General features: G+C 50.3%; 1 protein-coding gene across 1 annotated transcript; it reads right to left on the bottom strand.

Annotated features, from left to right (window-relative positions):
- Window positions 1-5,412: 5,412 nt before the first annotated feature.
- On the bottom strand, window positions 5,413-10,257 carry NPAS4 (neuronal PAS domain protein 4). Its single transcript, XM_030331458.1, is given in 15 exon segments — window positions 5,413-5,481; window positions 6,195-6,215; window positions 6,218-6,262; window positions 6,265-6,387; window positions 6,390-6,548; window positions 6,551-6,778; window positions 6,781-6,829; window positions 6,832-7,090; window positions 7,092-7,628; window positions 7,749-7,884; window positions 8,230-8,339; window positions 8,521-8,782; window positions 8,902-9,004; window positions 9,190-9,341; window positions 10,061-10,257. Coding segments are annotated over 15 exon segments (2,388 nt in total). The 5' UTR covers window positions 10,236-10,257; the 3' UTR covers window positions 5,413-5,452.
- Between the last annotated feature and the right edge of the window lie 6,892 nt (window positions 10,258-17,149).

Here is a 17,149-nt window from a genome sequence, read left to right as displayed (position 1 = left end):
GAACAAATGCCCAAGAGTGTAATTGCTAGGTGGTATAGTATGTTTAGTTTTGTGAGACTACAAAGTTTGGGTTGCCTGGGTGGCTCAGTTGGTTGACAGCATCTGACTCTCGATTTCAGCTCAGGTCACGATCTCATGGTGGTGACGATGTCATCGAGCCCTGCATCGGGCTCTGGGCTGAGCATGGAGCATGCTTGAGAATCTCTCTCCCTCTCTCTCTGCCCTTCCCCTGCTTGCACATGCTCTTTTGGAGGAAGGAGGAAGGAAGGAAGGAAGGAAGGAAGGAAGGAAGGAAGGAAGGAAGGAAGGAAGGAAGGAAGGAAAAGGAAACTGCAAAATTTCTTTCCAGAGTAACTGTATCATTTTACATTCCAACCAGCAATATGTGAGTGATCTAGTTTCTCTGCATTCTTACCAGCACTTGATATTACCATAATTCTTGTTCTTATGTAGTTGTTCTGACAGGTGGTTAATGATATCTCACTGTGATATTAATTTATGTTTTCCTAATGGTTAGTGTTTTTTAATATCTTTTCACATACTTATTTACTATACATACATGTTCTATGGTAAAATGTCTCTTCATGTCATTTTTTTTTTCATTTTTTAATGGATTGTTTGGTTTTTTACTGTATGTCTCAAGAGTTTTAGATAGGAGTCCTTTATCAGATGTGTGGTTCACAGATATTGTCTCCCACTGGGTAGCTTGTCTTTTTATCCTCTGAACAAGATCCTTCACAAGCAAACACTTTAATTTCAACAAAGTTCAATTTAACATTTTTTTCTTTTATGGATCATATTTTGGTGTCATGACTAAGAACTCTTCACCAAGCCCCTGATGCCTAAGATTTTCTTTTGTGTTTTCTTCTACAAGTTTTATATTTTATGTGTTGTTGTTTCGTTTAATTTTGTTTAGCTCTCTGTCCACACCATAAAAACTTTATTTACTATGGCCGTGTCCTCTTAAACCATACCCGGAGTATAATATGTGTTACATTTAGTCTGTGACCCATTTCGAGTTAGTTTGTATAAGATAGGGAGGCTTTGCTTGGGCTCTCCCTCTCCCCCTCTCCCCACCCCCAAGGATACCTAATTCGTGCCATTGTTGAAAATATTATTCTTCCTCCACTGAATTGCCTTGCAATTTGAAAGACCTATTTTTTCTCCAATCCTGAAAGGCTGGGAGAATTTCATTCTGCCCCTCACAGTATTTGAGCTTAGCCTTCCTCCCCATGTGGGTTTAGAATCTGGTATATGTCTAGTCTATGGCCATACCACCCTGAACGTGCCCACTATCATCTGATCTCAGAAGCTAAGCAGGGTCAGGCCTGGTTAGCACTTGCGTGGGAAATCAGGTATATGTCTTGATGGGTTGACATCATGGGGGTCTTTCCCCCTTTAGCACCATGAGACTATGGGGGATTATCTTTGCCTTTTAGCTTTCATCTCAGTCTGGAATTTAGCAACTACTCCATGGGGGGAAAGGCCATGCATTTGGGGGCACATCCAATTTCCAATCCATTACAACCAGCTCCTCATGGCCACCCCAAGAATTCACCTGCCAAGGATTTCCCTCTTCCCACTAAACAAATCAGCCTGCACTCAGAACAGGAAATTTTTTCCAGGAAGAAGATGATGTGCTCATCAACTCACACACGAAGGGCTCTTTTCTCTCTGAAAATTTCGTTCATCTACTTCTTGTTGTTTCTATGTTCTCCACACAACTTCCAGAAGGATGGCTTAAACATGTAATCATACCATATCCTTCCCCTGGCTCAAGTCTACTCAATGGATTCCTAATGCACATGAAATCAAAGTCTGAGTTCTTAAAATGTTTGAAGTAATCTTTTTCCCTCATATTGTTGACCTCAATCCAGCCACGCTGATTTCCTTGTTATTCCTTTTTAAAAAAAAAAAAAAGATTTTATTTTCAAGCAATCTCTACAGTCATGTGGGGCTGAACTCACAACCCCGAGATCAAGAATTGGATGCTCTGTGGACCCGAGCCAGCCAGGTGCTCCAATATTATCTCCGTGTAAAGTTTTTTCTGACACCCCACTCACGTTAGAAGACTCTAAACTAGAGCTATGGCTCTTCGTCACCAGCACTCCTGGTTCTTTCCCTTACTGTACATATTGTATACTCTTTTTAGGCTGCTTGTTGACTTTTTTCTGTTGTCTCCTCACAACTAGAATGTGAGCTCTGGTGGCCCAGGGACCTTGTCTTTCTTGTGTGCTGCTGCCATCCCCAGCACACAGAACAGCTTCTGGCACATGCAGGTATTGTAAATATTTATCACATGGAAAAATGAAGCCCTTGAACACAGTCCTTATGATCCCCAAACTTGAGCCCCTTCTCCTACATTCTGCTCCCAGGGAAGAGTTAGTATTGGTGGGGGGAGGGAACTGACTGAGAGTAGAGCTGGCTTCCGCAGTGACTCTGGGAGTGCCATTGGGCGACCTCTTTCCTCTCTCCCAGCCTCAGTTTATCCATTTGTTCTTAGCTGTGGCGCTCTGAGCCACAGGGACCTTGGCAGAGAGAGGAACAGAAGCAGATCCTTCTCTGTCCAGCAGGCGGAGCAACTCGCTTTCTAATTTTTTTTTTCTCTGCGCTGGACGTGCCTGCCTCTCTCTTTGGTTCTGAGTGATCTCTGGTGCCTCCTCGTCAAAATGCACAGTCCACTGTCGCCCACCACCACCAGAAACCTCCCGTGAAGTGCTTCTTTTTTGTCACATATTTTAATTTTTTAGATTCTCCTTTATTTGGTTGAACTTTTAAAGAAACGTTTAGTTTCAGAATAGATTTAGATTTATGGAAATGTTAAATATACTCCATGCCTATCATTTCCCCTGTTATTAACGTCTTACACTTGCTGGTACACTTGTCACAATTAATGAGGCTATATGGATACATTATTATTAACTAAAGTCCATAATTTATTCAGATTTCTCTCTTTTTTTAAAACCTCTCCTTTTTCTGTTCCAAGATCCCATCCAGAATATCACTGTGTATTTCGTTGTCATTTTTCTTAGGCTCCTTTCAGCTTTTCACAGCTTCTCAGACTTCTCTTTCCTTTTTGATGACCACCAGGGGAGGTTTTTAGATGGGCTCAAGCGTGTCTTGAGTTTACATATTCCCTTAAGATTCGAAGCTGAGAGCTAGAACCTTTTGCCTTCTGGGGAACTCAGGAACAAGTTTTTTGTGGTAGAAACTGGTGACTTTTGACTCAAATCCTTGGGCTGATCTTCAGAAATGGTCCCTCTCAATCTAATATTTCTGGTGTGTCTGTCGTGTGCTCATCCCCATGTACCGTGCCAGCAGAGGAGTGGAGCTAAGACTGGGTCCTCCCAGGGCTTATGGTTCACTTCTTCTGTCCAAGTTGGAGAACAGAGGCACAGGAAAGAAGGCAATGCTTTATCCGTGTTTCACCCAAGGATCCATCCAAGGTGGAAAAGGGGTGACAGGTCCCTAGAATGTCTTCCTTCTTGTGGGACCCTCTCAAGGGCATGGCCCTGGAGCTGGAGGATTTGGAATGAGACAGAATTTAGGTGACTCTCAGTGTCATGATCTAGCTACGGGAGTCCAGTCCCATATTTCACTGGGGGGAAGATTGGAGTTTTCTTCCTCTCCTTGAGAAAGAAACTTCTCTGAGACTTGCTGGTTAACAGTGCCTTCTAATTCACTTTAATAACTTATGTCTGTTCTGTGCTCCTCAGCTTAGAAAGACCCAATCAAATTCTAGTAGCATCTTTGAGGGGTAAGTACCTTTTTTTTTTTCTTTCAGTCCTATTTTACCTGTGAAGAAACTGAGGCTCAGGTCTGACACAGCAAATAGTGGTTGGACATGGGATTTGAATCCACCTTTTTCTGTCCCCTAATTTTCATTCTCCAACCCCCCACCAAGTTCTTCTCTTGACCCAGTCAGTTTTATTCTGCTCAAAATTTGGGGGTCTTCTCTAGCTTGTAGACCTGGAGGAGGAGAAGAGGCACCTGGTCCAGCCCAAACCTGACTTTCTCAGGTCATCTGGGATGGGACGATTTGAGATGGTGATTCACTGGCTTTGGGAACAGAGGGAACAACCCAGAACTCAGATGTAGATGATGCAAGTATGTTGTCTACCCATGCCTCCCACCAATGGTAGGGGCAAATCATTTTTTACCTGAGATCATCAGTTTCTTCATCTGTGAAATGGTGCTAATATGCCTGCCTAGAGGCTTTATTGCAAGAATAGAGGATGTAAAGTGTCCACTGAAAGCCCCACGCAGAGATTACGCAGATGGGCATCATCTCCAATGAGAAGATCCAGGGCCCCAAAGGGAAGTCGCTTCCCTGCAGGACAAGGCTGAAGGAAGAGACTGATGTCTGAAATTTCAAATCAATGTGCAGGAAAATGCCAAGCTGAATCCCCTACCCATCCCCGGCCCTTCTCCTCCCTCCCACATTGTGAGCGCTGCAAGCCTAGAGCAGGGAGGAGACTCCAATACCCTCTAACATTTTACACCAAAGCATCTTGAGGCAGTGTTTCAGCTCCAAACTCTCCAGCTTCTAGCACGGAGTGGCCACACACTGTATGCCCATGTCAAGTGAAGGAATGAATGAGTGCAATAAGTGAATGAAGAAACACCAGGGCTGTCAGCAGATCCAGACTTTATCTCCTGACCCCCGGGCTCCCAACCTTCTCAGATCCCCACCCTTCCCTTTCCACAACAGTACATGACACCAGCAGTACCAAAAAGGCAAACTGGACTTTATATAAAGTTGGCTACAAAGTCACCGCAGCACCACGAAGTGGCCACCTGGGCAGGCCCAGGCAGTCTGGCAGCCGGGTGAGTCCCGCACCAGGTACACGCACTCGTGCAAGCACACGTGTGGACAGCGGCAGGTCTGCCTTCCTCCATCGGAAAGGAACGTAGCGTCTCTTCGCGCCCCCCACCCAGGCGCGGGGCGCAAAAAGTCACAAGAAGGGCCGCCAGGGCGGCAGAGTCCATCGGAATTTGAAATCCCGTTACTGGTGTGTAGAGAATTCTACGTGGGTGTCAAGAGCCCCTCGGGGCACAGGCTGGCCCAGGTGGGCGCTGCCTTTCCCCCACCCAAGGCCCAGGGGTGGCTTGGCCCCCAGGAGTGGAGAACTGGCCCAGGCCCATGGGGTAGTGCGGGGAGTGGGGAAGTGAGACTCCCCCATTCTCCGCTTGAAAATCCCATTCAAGGAACTCACTACGAGTGAATACAGATTGAAATGGAAACTGAGATGCTGAAGTCTCTAAATTTTAAAAAGAAGCTCCCCTGCCCTGCCCTCCCACCTCCCCCCCCAAAATCCTGCAGGGCCTAGGGAATCAGATATATCCCCCTCTGGCCCCCAGAATCCCCCCAACTGTCCCGGGGGGGGTGGAGAGCGGCTCCACGTCTTGATGACAATATGCCATACTTGACGACGTTAAGTCACAGACTTATTCAAAACGTTGGTTCCCCTCCACTTCCATCTGCAGAGAGAGAGAGAGGAGAGAGAGAGAGAGAGAGAGAGATGAACATTACAGTAATCCATTAGGAAAGATAGATTGAAGATGTGGTGTACTGTTGACACATAGTATGGGCTTCAAATATATTGGTCCAATGACAGTGATCACCAGAGGCTCGGCAAGATAAGGGAGCAATTTGGGAGGATGGAATGAAGCTACAACTGTAGTTTTGGAAAGGATGGAGCCATGAGCAAGGAGCCCCCAATGGGCCAGGGGCTAATTTTCACTTTCTGCCTTTCCCAAACTTCTACAAACTCTTGCTCTGTATTCTCTTAAGGAGTAAGAATACTGAGATAGAACTCTAATCCCTCATCCATCAATTTGTTATGTGACCTTAGGCAAGTTTCTTAACTCTGGGACCTTGGTTTTCTTCATCTGTAATATGGGTGGTGATAGCTGATCTAGGTCCCTCACAGAATTAAGAAGCACAAGCCATTACCAAGGATTCTCTTGCGTTTATACTGCATCCTGACCCCTGCCCTCTAGGCCCCTTGCCCCAGAATAACTATGCTAAGTTTTTCACTAGTTCGTATCCTCACTGCTAACCCTGGGCAGCAGGTGTTGTTATCCTATTAATAAATTCAGGCACAGAAAGGGGGAGTCTACTCATCTAATTCCACCAGCATCTCATTGGCAGAACAGGGACTTGAGTTTCTCAACATTTTGGTTAGACTTACCTTCATGGAAGCTGTCTTGACTTGGCTCTGGAGTTGATGCAACTCATCAGTAAACCCATCGTAGGGAATGCTGAGACACCTGTCTCAAAGGCGGTTTCATATGTGGCCAGGTCCTCCAGGAAGCTGTGGTCTTCTGGGGACAGGTTGTTGCAAGGCGATGAGGCCCCTCCTGGGACCGCTGCCTCAGGATCCCTGAACTCCATTCCCCATTGGGGTCTGGGGTAGAGAGATCCATGAATATGTCTTCCACGGGCGTCTCTTCCAGGAATATGTTATCAGGGTCAGCCAGGAAATCCAGCTCCTGGCATTTCCAGGGTTTCAGGTCCAGGCTGAGCACAGGGGGACCAGCCCCGGCAGGGACAGGTTGGAGTCTAGGGGCTCCAGACCTCCAAGTGGCTCTAGCCCGCCCGTGCCAGCCTCAGCTGAGAAGGGCCTGTCCATGCCCTGAGCCAACTGGCTGATCTGCTGGATGAGGCGGTCTATCTCATTCTGCTCCTTCTCAGAGTAGTGGAAGAAACTCTGCTTGACTGGAGAGGCCTCAGGTGTAAGCAGGCCTTCGGGTACCAGAGGGACATCCACAGAGAGGGGCCCCGCAGCTGGGCTAGGGCCAGGAGCGTGCAGTCCCCATTACCAGGGGGCTGCTAGGACTTGGGGGCAACTTCTCATAGAGAAAACTGCATCCCTCCTGGGTGAAGTAAGTCTTGGTGGGATTGGGGCTCAGTTGCTCTGGGAAGGTTTGGCTGGGGCTGTTGAGGTGTGCTTGGAATGCTGTGCTGGGAGGAGTCAGTTGTTCATGGGCAGGACTGCCCAGAGGCTCTGGGAAGGTGGCAGTGCTGGGAAGCAGCTGGTCTGGGAAGGCAGAGGTGCAGGGAGTCAATTGATCTTCATAGTTCTGGCTGAGCTTTCGGTCATCTGGCTTGAAGTGGGCTCATCAGTGGATCTGGGAAGGTTGCACTGCTTGGAGTCAGTTGATCAGAAAAAGGTGGGGCAGTGCTTGGAGTCAGCTGTTCTTGGAGAGAGCTGGATGGAGTGGACAAGTGGGTCTGGAAGGGCTCGTGGAGGCTGAAGAGGAAGGCACAGCCTCCTGGCTGGTGGGGTGTGTAGGGTGGAGTGCACACAAGATCCTTGCTCAGGTCTGCTTGAAGAGAAGGCTCAGGGCCAGACGGGAATGCCAGGTAACTAAAGCCCAACTCTTTTTGGGATTGAGGAAGCTCTTCTGATGTTGAGGCAGCACCCAGGTCTGGAGCACTAGGGAAGTTGGTGCTTCTGGGAGCTCCCAAGGCTGGGGGGAAGAGTGGGTTGGGGCTGGAACACTGCTCTTGAGAGAGGATGTTCTCTGGGAATGAGGGCAGCATGGCTGGGGTGCCCAGAACATAGGCTGCCTGGCTGTTTTCAGAGTTCAGCTGCTGGCGGAGGCTCCAGGCTTCTGTGTCACTGGAGAGGAGAGAAGAGGCAGACGGTAAGGGTCTGGTGGTCTTTCCCAGAGCAGTTCCTGATTTTTACCTCCTCCATGCCCACCTCAGTTGCCCTCCAAGCCCCTGCCTTGCAGCTCACCTGATTGGGTAGTTATTAGCAGTAATGGGGCCCTCTGGACCTTCTGAGTATAACAGGCAATAAATCCATGCCCAGCCTCCAGGCTTGGCCTGCAGTCTCACCACCATCTCTGCCTGAATATCTCCACTCTCAGCCACTGAAGGAAAAGAAGAGATGCAGAGTTAGGATGTCCATCAGGCAACACCACCTAAACTTCCCTCTTATTGACCTTTCCACTGAATTGGGGTATCCATGACATCTCCATTTCTGACTACCCTCACCTGCACCACTCAGCTCCCCACATTGACCTCACCACTTGGAGTCCCCCGGTCCTGACTCTATTCTCACTTTGACTCCTCACCCTAATGTTCATTCTGTAATATCCAAAAATTGTTGGCCTCTGTTATCTCCCAGCATCATCTTGACCACAGCCCTTCTTGGTTGGGTCTCCCATGACCTTTCCCAGCACCCTGTCTTGTCCCCAGCCTCTCTGGACACTCACACAGGCGGTAGTGTTGAGCAGAAGCGTGGGCCAGGTCCTCGGGGTGCAGCAGTCCATACCATGATTTACAGAGCAGTTCACTGCGCTCAAAGCCCAGGTAGATTAGGACACTGGGAAGGTGGAAAGGGTGTGGTCAGCTTTCTGTTTTCTCTGCTTTATACCCAGGCATCTCACTCCCTCCCAGGTTCTCTGCCCCCTTACACCCCATCCTCCCTGCTCCTGACTCCAGAATCTAGGGTCCCCTCATCTCTGGCTTGCTTTCCTGCTGGAGTCTGAATGCTCTGGACTTACCTCTCAGAGATGTCCAGTAGGGCCAGGTCCTTAGCATGACGGCTCTGGAACATGGCCAGGAAGAGTGAGGCAGGGCCAGGGCCAGGGCCAGGGCGAGGTCTTGGCTCCAGTGGAGCACAGAAAGCCGTGAAAACAGGGTTTCCTGCCCAGTAGGCTCCAGGTGGATGAGCATGGAATCGGCCTCGAATAAGCACCAGTTTGTTGCCTGCACTCTGGCGCCTGAGGGACTTGGAAGTGTTGAAGCGGCAGCGGAAGAGGCGATCTAGGTAAATGAAGAGAAAAGCTGATAAGAGGGTGGATTGTTGAGAGAGATAGCAGGTGGAAAGGAGCAGGGAAGCAGGAAGGAGGTTTGATTGAGAGAGGGAGAAAGGGAGTTCTTACCGGTGTCCAGGGCAGAGGGCAGGGTGAGTTGCTGGCGCACAGTTAGGTGGTCAGCTGGGTCAATGATGTCGTAGATACTGTCACCCTGGGCAACGAGGTCCACCTGGAAAAAGGTGAAGAAGAGATGAAATGACATTTAGTGATGGCAGCAAGAGTGAATCCTTAGCACATAGCATCTGGCAGTGTATAACCTCTCCTGCCTCAGTAATTCTCAGATTCTCAAAAGTGGAAAGCTCATTGTATCCCATACGTGCTCTAGCCCAAGCTAAGAGGACCCTCAGCACTCACCATGGAGTGGCCCAGATGTTCGCTCACACTCTCAGACAGATATAGCAGCTTCCCCTCAGCTGTGAACACAAGTAGAAATCCAGGTAGTGCCGCCACTATGTCTTCAAGCTCTTGAGATGAGAGAAGCCCTGTGGGGCCCGCCAGAGGAGTGCCTGCAGGGTAAGAAGATATGGTGGGTCAGGAGTAAAACTGGGAAGCAAATCATAAGTAAGGAAGGCATGGACTGAGTTTCAGAAAATCCAGAGGAATTTCTCATGAACCTGCCTCTGCACACACCTGTTGACCCGCTACCCACAGCTCTTGCCCAAGGAACCTGTTGCTGGATTTCCCTAGCCATCCAGCCCTTTGACTTCTAAGTCGGAGCTGGGTCTTTGCTGGCCCTGAATTTCAGACCCTCGGACAGCGCTCAAAAGACAACCGGGAGTTCAGCACCGCGGGCAGCGCCTCTCAACACGGTGACGCGGTCAGCACCGCGGACAGCGCCTCAAAGGCTGCTGAAGAGCCTTTTCAACGTAGAGAACAGTGGCCACGCTTGCCCCGGTTTGGGTGACTCCATCCCTGCAACTTCCCGGGCTTCCCTCCTCGGGTTCCTGGAGTGCCTCTACGCTGTGGGAACTGGGGCCATCTGTCCTGGCTTTCTTATTCCCATAAATCTGGCAGCAGGGACACTATCCAGGCTCTTACCAGAACTAAGGTGAGGTCTGAACAGAGCTCAGGAGGAAAAGTAGGAAGACCTGAGTTCCCCAAGTCCCGTCTCTCCCCAGCTCGCCGCCACGCTGCCCTAGACATGCATCAGTCCCTGCTGGTTCCCGCAGCTCCACTGTCCCCAGTGCCCGCCAGCTCTGGTCTCTGGCAGCCCCAGTTTGCTCACCTCCAGCGAAGAAGACGCCCTTGCGAGTGTAGATGCAAGCAAGACTCATAATGTGCAGGTAGGAGAGCCGGACCTTGTCCGCTTCAGCTAGAGGCAGGAGCTCCTTGAGGTTCCGGATCTCAGCGTTGATCTGGTCGCGGCGCGCCTTGGAGGCGCCCTTGGTGGAGCGGTACATGACTAGCGGCTGCAGGGCTCCAGCTCCGGTGCTCCGAACACCTGCGTTCCCGTCCCGACGCACCGGTGGCTTCTTCCTCCTTGCTTCCCCGTCTCTCGCTCAGGCTCTCTCTCTCTCTCTCTGTCTCTCTCCCTGGGCTCCGCTCGGCTGCGCTGCCCCCCTCGACTGCCTCGTTCCGCTTATATAGCTCCTGCTAGGCGTGGGGGGGCTCGCTTTACAGAAAGGGGGGGGCGGGAAAGCAGGAGGCTGGGCTAAGCAAGCTGCAGCGGGAGCCACTGGCTGGGGAGGGGGGAGCGCTCCTCCTCCCCCGGGCTCCCGACGTCATCCCATGACGTAGAATGAGAGGGAGGGGGGGGGGGGGGAGGGGGAGAACTGAGGCTGCGGAGGGGGGGCCGCGGCTGGCGGCAGCTGAACCAAGAAACCGGCGCTGCATTAGGCAGGCCTGAAAGAGGGTGCAGGGACCAGGGGTCCGAATGTGTTCAGCTGAGGGAAGGGACAGGGCAAGGGTTAAGGAGGTCTGAAGCCCCTGGCAGGAGAGTCTGTAGAGAGGAGGGAGGGGTTGGTTCCAACAGGGATTTTTCTAAGGAGATAAGGAAATGGGGGGGGGAGGGTAGTCTACAAATTCTTCCTTGCTATTTGCCAGGCAAAGGTCATGTTCACATGGGGAGGAAAAGAAGGACCCTCCTTGGCCTCTGAGGGAGAGGTCGCAGCTGGGGTTTCTCTCTAGGGATTACTCAATCTGGGATTCCCTTAGTCACTTTCAAAGAACAAATCTCTCCCCCTCCACCGCCAAAAACAAAAAAAACAAAAAAAAAAAAAAAAAAAAAAAAAAGAAAAAAAAAATAAAGAAAAAAAAAAAAAAGAAACACGAGAAAATCACCCCCCCCCCCCCCCCCCACCCCCCCCCCCACCCCCCCTCCCCGCTTTCCAAACACGGGTTGGCATTTAGCAAGGGGCATTATATGGAAGTCTAAGTCTATAGGGTGGGTGGAAAGGGGGTCCTGAGAGAGAAGGACCAGCTGAATTTGGCTTGGTTCCATTTTCCCACAGCCAAGAATAGGAACACCAACACCAAGCTGGAGTCTGCAGTGATTCTCGTTCCCTGTCAACTAATTAACTGCAGCCACAACGGGGGAAACTGAGGGCAAGGGTCCCACGGGCACGGTGAGGATCTGGGTCTGCATCTAGATATCCCTTCCCCCACCCGTTGCCAGCCCCAAAGCGACGGTTCCCCCGCCCACTGCAAGCCTCGGTCTCCCGGCGGGCGGGGGCGGGGGCGGGGCCGGGGGAATCCCAGCTACATATTAGGAAAGGAATCCTCCGGCGGTGCCGCCGGGGGCGGCGGGCGGGGCCTGCCTGCCTCCGCACCGCTCCGGAGGGCTCCCCCGTCTCCGGCGGGGAAGATGAGGAAGCAGCATAGAAAAGAGGGGGCAGTGCCTGCACCACGCCGAGATCCGCATCTGTCAAGGGACCCCTTGACTCCGTCAGGCTGTCCTCCGTACCCCTGCAACCCCTCCCCATCCTGGGCGCTAAGACTCTCGTTCTGTGTCCTAACCTTCAGCTCTACATCCTCTTCCACAGCACGACTAGTTCAGATCTCATTGCACTGCTTGGTGGTCTGTCTTGCCTTTGTGCGCCCTCTCCCCTCCCTCCCACCGCAGAAAATGTTCCCTTATGCTCTCCAGAGACTCTTCCAATCTCCCTCAGTTTTGTGTCCATATCATGTCCCTTTGCCCTCCTCCTTCTTTCTTTTTTCTCTTTCAGCACGGATGATTGCTCTCTACAGGAGGGATGAGGGGTGCCTTTCTTTCCCCCAGCATCACCTTGGGCTAGGGGACATTTTATGGGAAATCTTATTTGGTGGAGTAGGGATCTGTGTGAAATCACTTGAGAGGCTGGAATGAGACCGCTTAAAACATTGCGGGAGAGAGAGGCGGAGGGCTGGATGATTGTAGAAAGTCAATAGGAAGGGTGGGGATAACTTTGACACAAGAAGCAAAACTTGGGGTCAAAGAACCCTCATTCCCATGGGAAAGGGTGGTGGCAAGAGTGGCAGAGTGGGCGCAGGAGACAGACGAGGAGAAGGGTTGTCTGGGATCTGATCTGACTCTTGTGCCATTTCTGCAAAGGTTGGCCATCTCCCTAAATATCCTGTGTTCGGTGGAAACTGAGATGAGGAAGAGCGTTGGGGGGGGGGGGGGCTGGCTGTCACTCTCTATAACCTATTATGGATTTAGAGAAATGGTTTCAGGAAGCATATCTCTGTTCCTCTTTCATCTCCATCTGACCCCTGATGTATCCATCCCTCTAGCTTCTGACCTTTGGACCCTTGACCTCAAGCGCTTGATCTTTGGACCCCATCCTTGTATGAAAATCCAGGGAAGTATTCCTATTTTCTTCACCCACTGATGCTTTAGCCTTGGCTGGGAGACAGACTTAGTGTCCCTCTCTACGATAAGAACTATTTGTTGGTTGGATGCAGCCAGTCTCCAGTAAGGTGAACAGAGCTGCAGTGAAAGAATGGGGCGTTGACCACTGTCCACGGTTCTGGGGGAAAAAAAAATCCCCGAAGTCATTTGGCCATAGTCTACCTGGACGTCCAAAGAGAGCGTGAGTCCACACAGGCTTCAGAGTGAGGCCCCCGTTAGCTGCCCCCTTCTCCTCTGAGGATGAATATGGGAGGGGGCTTTAGGGGCCCAAGGGGTCTGAGCTCGAGGAGTAAAATAAGCATGCGAGGAGAACTAGCCAAGGGAAGAATCCTTGCATTTTTCCAGAATGGGCTGGGGGGGGGGGGAAGGCCTTCTGGAAAGAAAGAAGGGTCTAGAAAGGGACAAGGGAGGGGGAAGATAAGGGCTTATCCTAGTTCACCCACTCTAATTCAAGTTGAGAAGCTCTATATGCCCCAATGTCTCCTCTCCCTAGGCCAGCTCCCACTCCCCTTGCCTCCCACCTCCGTGAAGCTATTTTTAACTGTGCAGAACCAAGAATAGCTTGGCAGCAGCTTCAGGCCGTGGGAGAGGAGCTATTTATATCACCAGTGACGGTTCCAAAATAGCAAGCAGGAGGAGGGGGGCGGCTGGCACTAGAGAGCTCCTGGCCGCTGCTAAAAATACTGGCAGTGTGAGTCATCCCGGCCTGGCTGAGTCACCCCATTCTCCCCCCCTAATCGGCAGGCGGCGGCAGCAGAACCGAACAGGCTAAGAATTGGAAGCTTGAGATGGGGGAGGTATCAGAGCCCGTCATCTATGGGAAAGTGGGCAAGAAGCGATTTGATTCAAGAGGGGCTTTGGGGTGAATGTGTAGAAGGAAGGGGGGGGGTGCAGCTAAACCCACTGGGTGAGCCTGCAGTATTCCCAGCTATGCAGTGCTGTTTAAGGATGCATGGGCAATTGATGGGAGGGAGCCAGGCTGAGGGTGTGCATGTGTCTGTCTGTCCATTTGACTGTGACTATATTTGTATGTCTGTGTCTGTCTGCATGTAACTTTGTGTTTGTGTCCCTGTGTATTCATGCATTTGCCTGCATCTATGTCTGCCTTTGTAAAAAAAAAATGTCTACCACTTCCTGCGTTATGGGTAGTTCCATGTTTGTGTCTGTATGTGTCATGGTTTGCAGCTTCTGTGCCTCCTTGTCTGTGTGTGGTGTTCGTGTCCATATGTGAGTCTGCTCTGTGCCTTTTATTCTCAGCATTCAATGGGAATGTGAATTTGCATGCATCCCCAGCCTCAATGCATCTTCTGTTGCCCTCTCTGATATCACCTGTTGGGCTCTTACACCACCTATCCCTATACTCACCTCTCTCCACCCAGCATCTTCCTTTCTTTCCGACACTTGGCCCCCAACCATTTGTGAAAGTGTGTGTTGCATGCATCTCTAGTAAAAAGATGGAGGAAGTGAGCCCCATATGACCTCTCCCTTATTCTTGAATTATCCTGAATCCTCCTGGCCTGCAGGAGTAAGTGGTTTTCCATCGCTCCATATTTGGGCGCTGAGGGAAGAGAAGGGCTTTCTTTAGTTCTAAAAAAAAAATTCCTGGTGTGGGCACAGGCATGCGCAGCGCGCACACACACACATACACACACAACTGAGAGAGAGAATGAGAAGAGAAAAAATATCAAGGTCCCTTCTTTACTGAGACAAGCTCTTGCATCTGTTGCCATGGCAACCCGCCCACTCCTTCCCCGAAAAATCACCAAGAAGAGGTGATGGCATGAGGACGGATTGGCTGATTTCTTCTTTATTATTTTTTCTGAAAAAGGTCTTTTATAGCAAATAACAGGCCGTGAGATCCCTTGCTCCTGTCTTGCATAGCTTTATTGGGGACCTGGAGAGACATCACCCCTTACCCACTCTCAAAGAGAAGGTGTATATTTTCCAGAGATTTTGGGGAGGATGGCCTCCTGAGAGGGAGATGGAAAGTGATGGGAAGGGGGGGGGTGTGTCTGCTTCTCTAGAACAGTATGGAGACTCCTGGTTAGGGCTGCTTTTCTGGATATTTGGGGCAAGGACTTTCTTGACAGAGGACTGTTGCAGTGTATTCTGTCCTGCCCTGGATAAATGTGTTTATGATACAAGAAGGAGAAAGAGAGAGGAAAGGGAGGAGGGGAGAGAGAGAGAGAAGGAGAGAGAGTGTGTGTGGGGGGGGATAGAGAATCACTTTATGGGTCTTCAGAGCATATGACAAGATGCCACAGGACACGAGATCTCAGTGGTGGTCAGACCAGACAGGCAGACAAGATGGCTCAAGAAACATCCATTAATGCAATTGATGGTGCTGTGAGTCACCACCAGATCGCGACTGTGTCTTCTTGCCATGCACCCCACTTCCCTGATACATAGATAAATGATCTGGGGAGCACTGAATCTCACCTTTCCTAACTCTTGATTCTCAAAAGCCTCCTCTAAAGCCTGGCCACGAGCCACTGCAGCCACATCACTTTCTCAAGTGAACTGTAGCCTCCTGCCAAATGACTGGATGGTGGAAAAGAAGGGATTCCTCATTTCCTCCTGTGCTTGGCTTGCTACAGAAATGGGGTCACTTGAGGATGGAGGTTGGAAAGCCAGACTAAGGATCTGACTCTAGAGAGAAACACCTCTTCCTTCCAGCAGGCTGCTGCCACCCTTAGCAGGCAAGGGTATGGCCTTGGGAGGGGAGTTAGCTCTACTTGAAGTGATGGAAAGACTTGAGATTTGCTCTGACCTGTTAGACCTATTCTCATGGCAAATCTGGCTGATACTGTTATAGCAATTTGATAGATGGTGAAACTGAGGATCAGAGATAGATACTGACTTACCCAAATTCACACAGCAAGTCATTGGTGGTTCTGGGTCTTAAGCCTAGTTCCCTGCCCCCAGCCCAGGCTCTTTCTCTTGCACTATGGGGTACAGCAGGGGTCTGCAAACTCTGGCCAGCATTCCAAATCTGGCCCACTGAGTGTTTTTGTAAATAAAGTTTTATTGACACAACTACATCTATTGTTTATGTATTGTCTATGGCTGTTTTCACCCTACAATGGCAGAGTTGAGCAGTCACAACAGAGACGAAATGGCTTGAAAACCTAATATATTTACAGACTGACCCTCTGCAGAGCAAGTTTTCCAACCTTTAGGGTAGGATGACTTCACACAAGGAATATCTCCACTTGTCTCTCTCTTTCTCAGCCAGAAGCTCTCCGGGCCCAGGGCATACCAAGCTGTCAGTTTATCTTCCTTTATCCTTCCAAATGCCAAGAAGCACTAGTAGTGTCTCTGCACTACTAGGGGAGGAGAGATTGGGGAGCCTCATGGGCTGGGCTCCTTACCAGGCTAGAAGCTAGGCTTTGTAGCTAGATAGATGGAGCCTCCCCATGCAGGAGTGATGCTCCACATCCTGCTGCCATGGCAACAAAGTTGGAGTTGGCAACAAAAAATCAGGGTACTCCATTCCATCCTTACCTCAACCCTAGTCTCAAGACTGCGTTTTGGGAAGGGGGGTGTCCCATATTTGGTGATTAAGACAGAAAGCCCTGATGGGAAGAGAGTCATGGTATTATGAGGACCCGGGCCTCCCGGAGCCTCCAGTCTAACCACGGGGAAGAATCTCTATGCACCTTCTCAGAGAGGTTTATTAAGTTGTCCAGGGTCACACAGCTAGAATGAAATAATTCCAGAATCAGCAACGAGGGTCCCCGATTTCTATTTCTTTCCATTTTATTATTATTATTATTATTTTTTACCAGATTGTTCTTTTGAATCCATGAGCTTGAAACCACACAAAAGTTCTCTAACAGATTCCCAAGTATCACCCCAGTCCCAGGCCTAGGGTTCACCAGTCTGTGGAGTGGAAGTTTAATCGCTGTATAGAGCTGGTCTGTGCAGTGGCTGTCTAGTCTTCAGCTGCTTCTTTAGCAGCCTGTTTTCTTTCTCCCAAGGCCTTTTCATTATGTGATCACTCCCCAATCTACTTGCACAGGGAGATATTCAGAACATTTTATCTATTTATGGTTATGAAATCAACAAATCTCATGTGAAGAGGGTACATGCCGGCACCCACACGTTGAGACGGTCAGAGCTGGGTAGTGGGCTGAACCGTGAAGGTGAGGGACACGGAGCCGTGGAGTGGGTGGGAGGGGAGAGCGTAGCCAGGTGGGGAAAAGGTGAGGCTGCTTTGGGCAAGGACCTGGAGGCAGGGCTGGGAGAAGAGGGCACAACTAATACAATGAAGAGCGCGTCAGACCAGCCGTGTTCCAAGGAGGGGAGGAAAATCAATCACCTAAAATGCTCTATGAATGCACAGCAGAGACCCAACACTCCTGTAAGCCTCAAGTGGTAGACAGGAGTTCAGGACACTGGCCTTGCCCTTGGGACAAGGAGGTCTGGAGGAGGAGACAGACCCTCCACCCTTCATTTACTAGTTCGGCCCCAGTTTCAGAGTCC

The sequence above is a fragment of the Lynx canadensis genome, chromosome D1, assembly GCF_007474595.2.
Source record: "Lynx canadensis isolate LIC74 chromosome D1, mLynCan4.pri.v2, whole genome shotgun sequence".
NCBI classification, from domain to species: domain Eukaryota; kingdom Metazoa; phylum Chordata; class Mammalia; order Carnivora; family Felidae; genus Lynx; species Lynx canadensis.
This window is presented reverse-complemented; position numbering and strand designations above follow the sequence as displayed.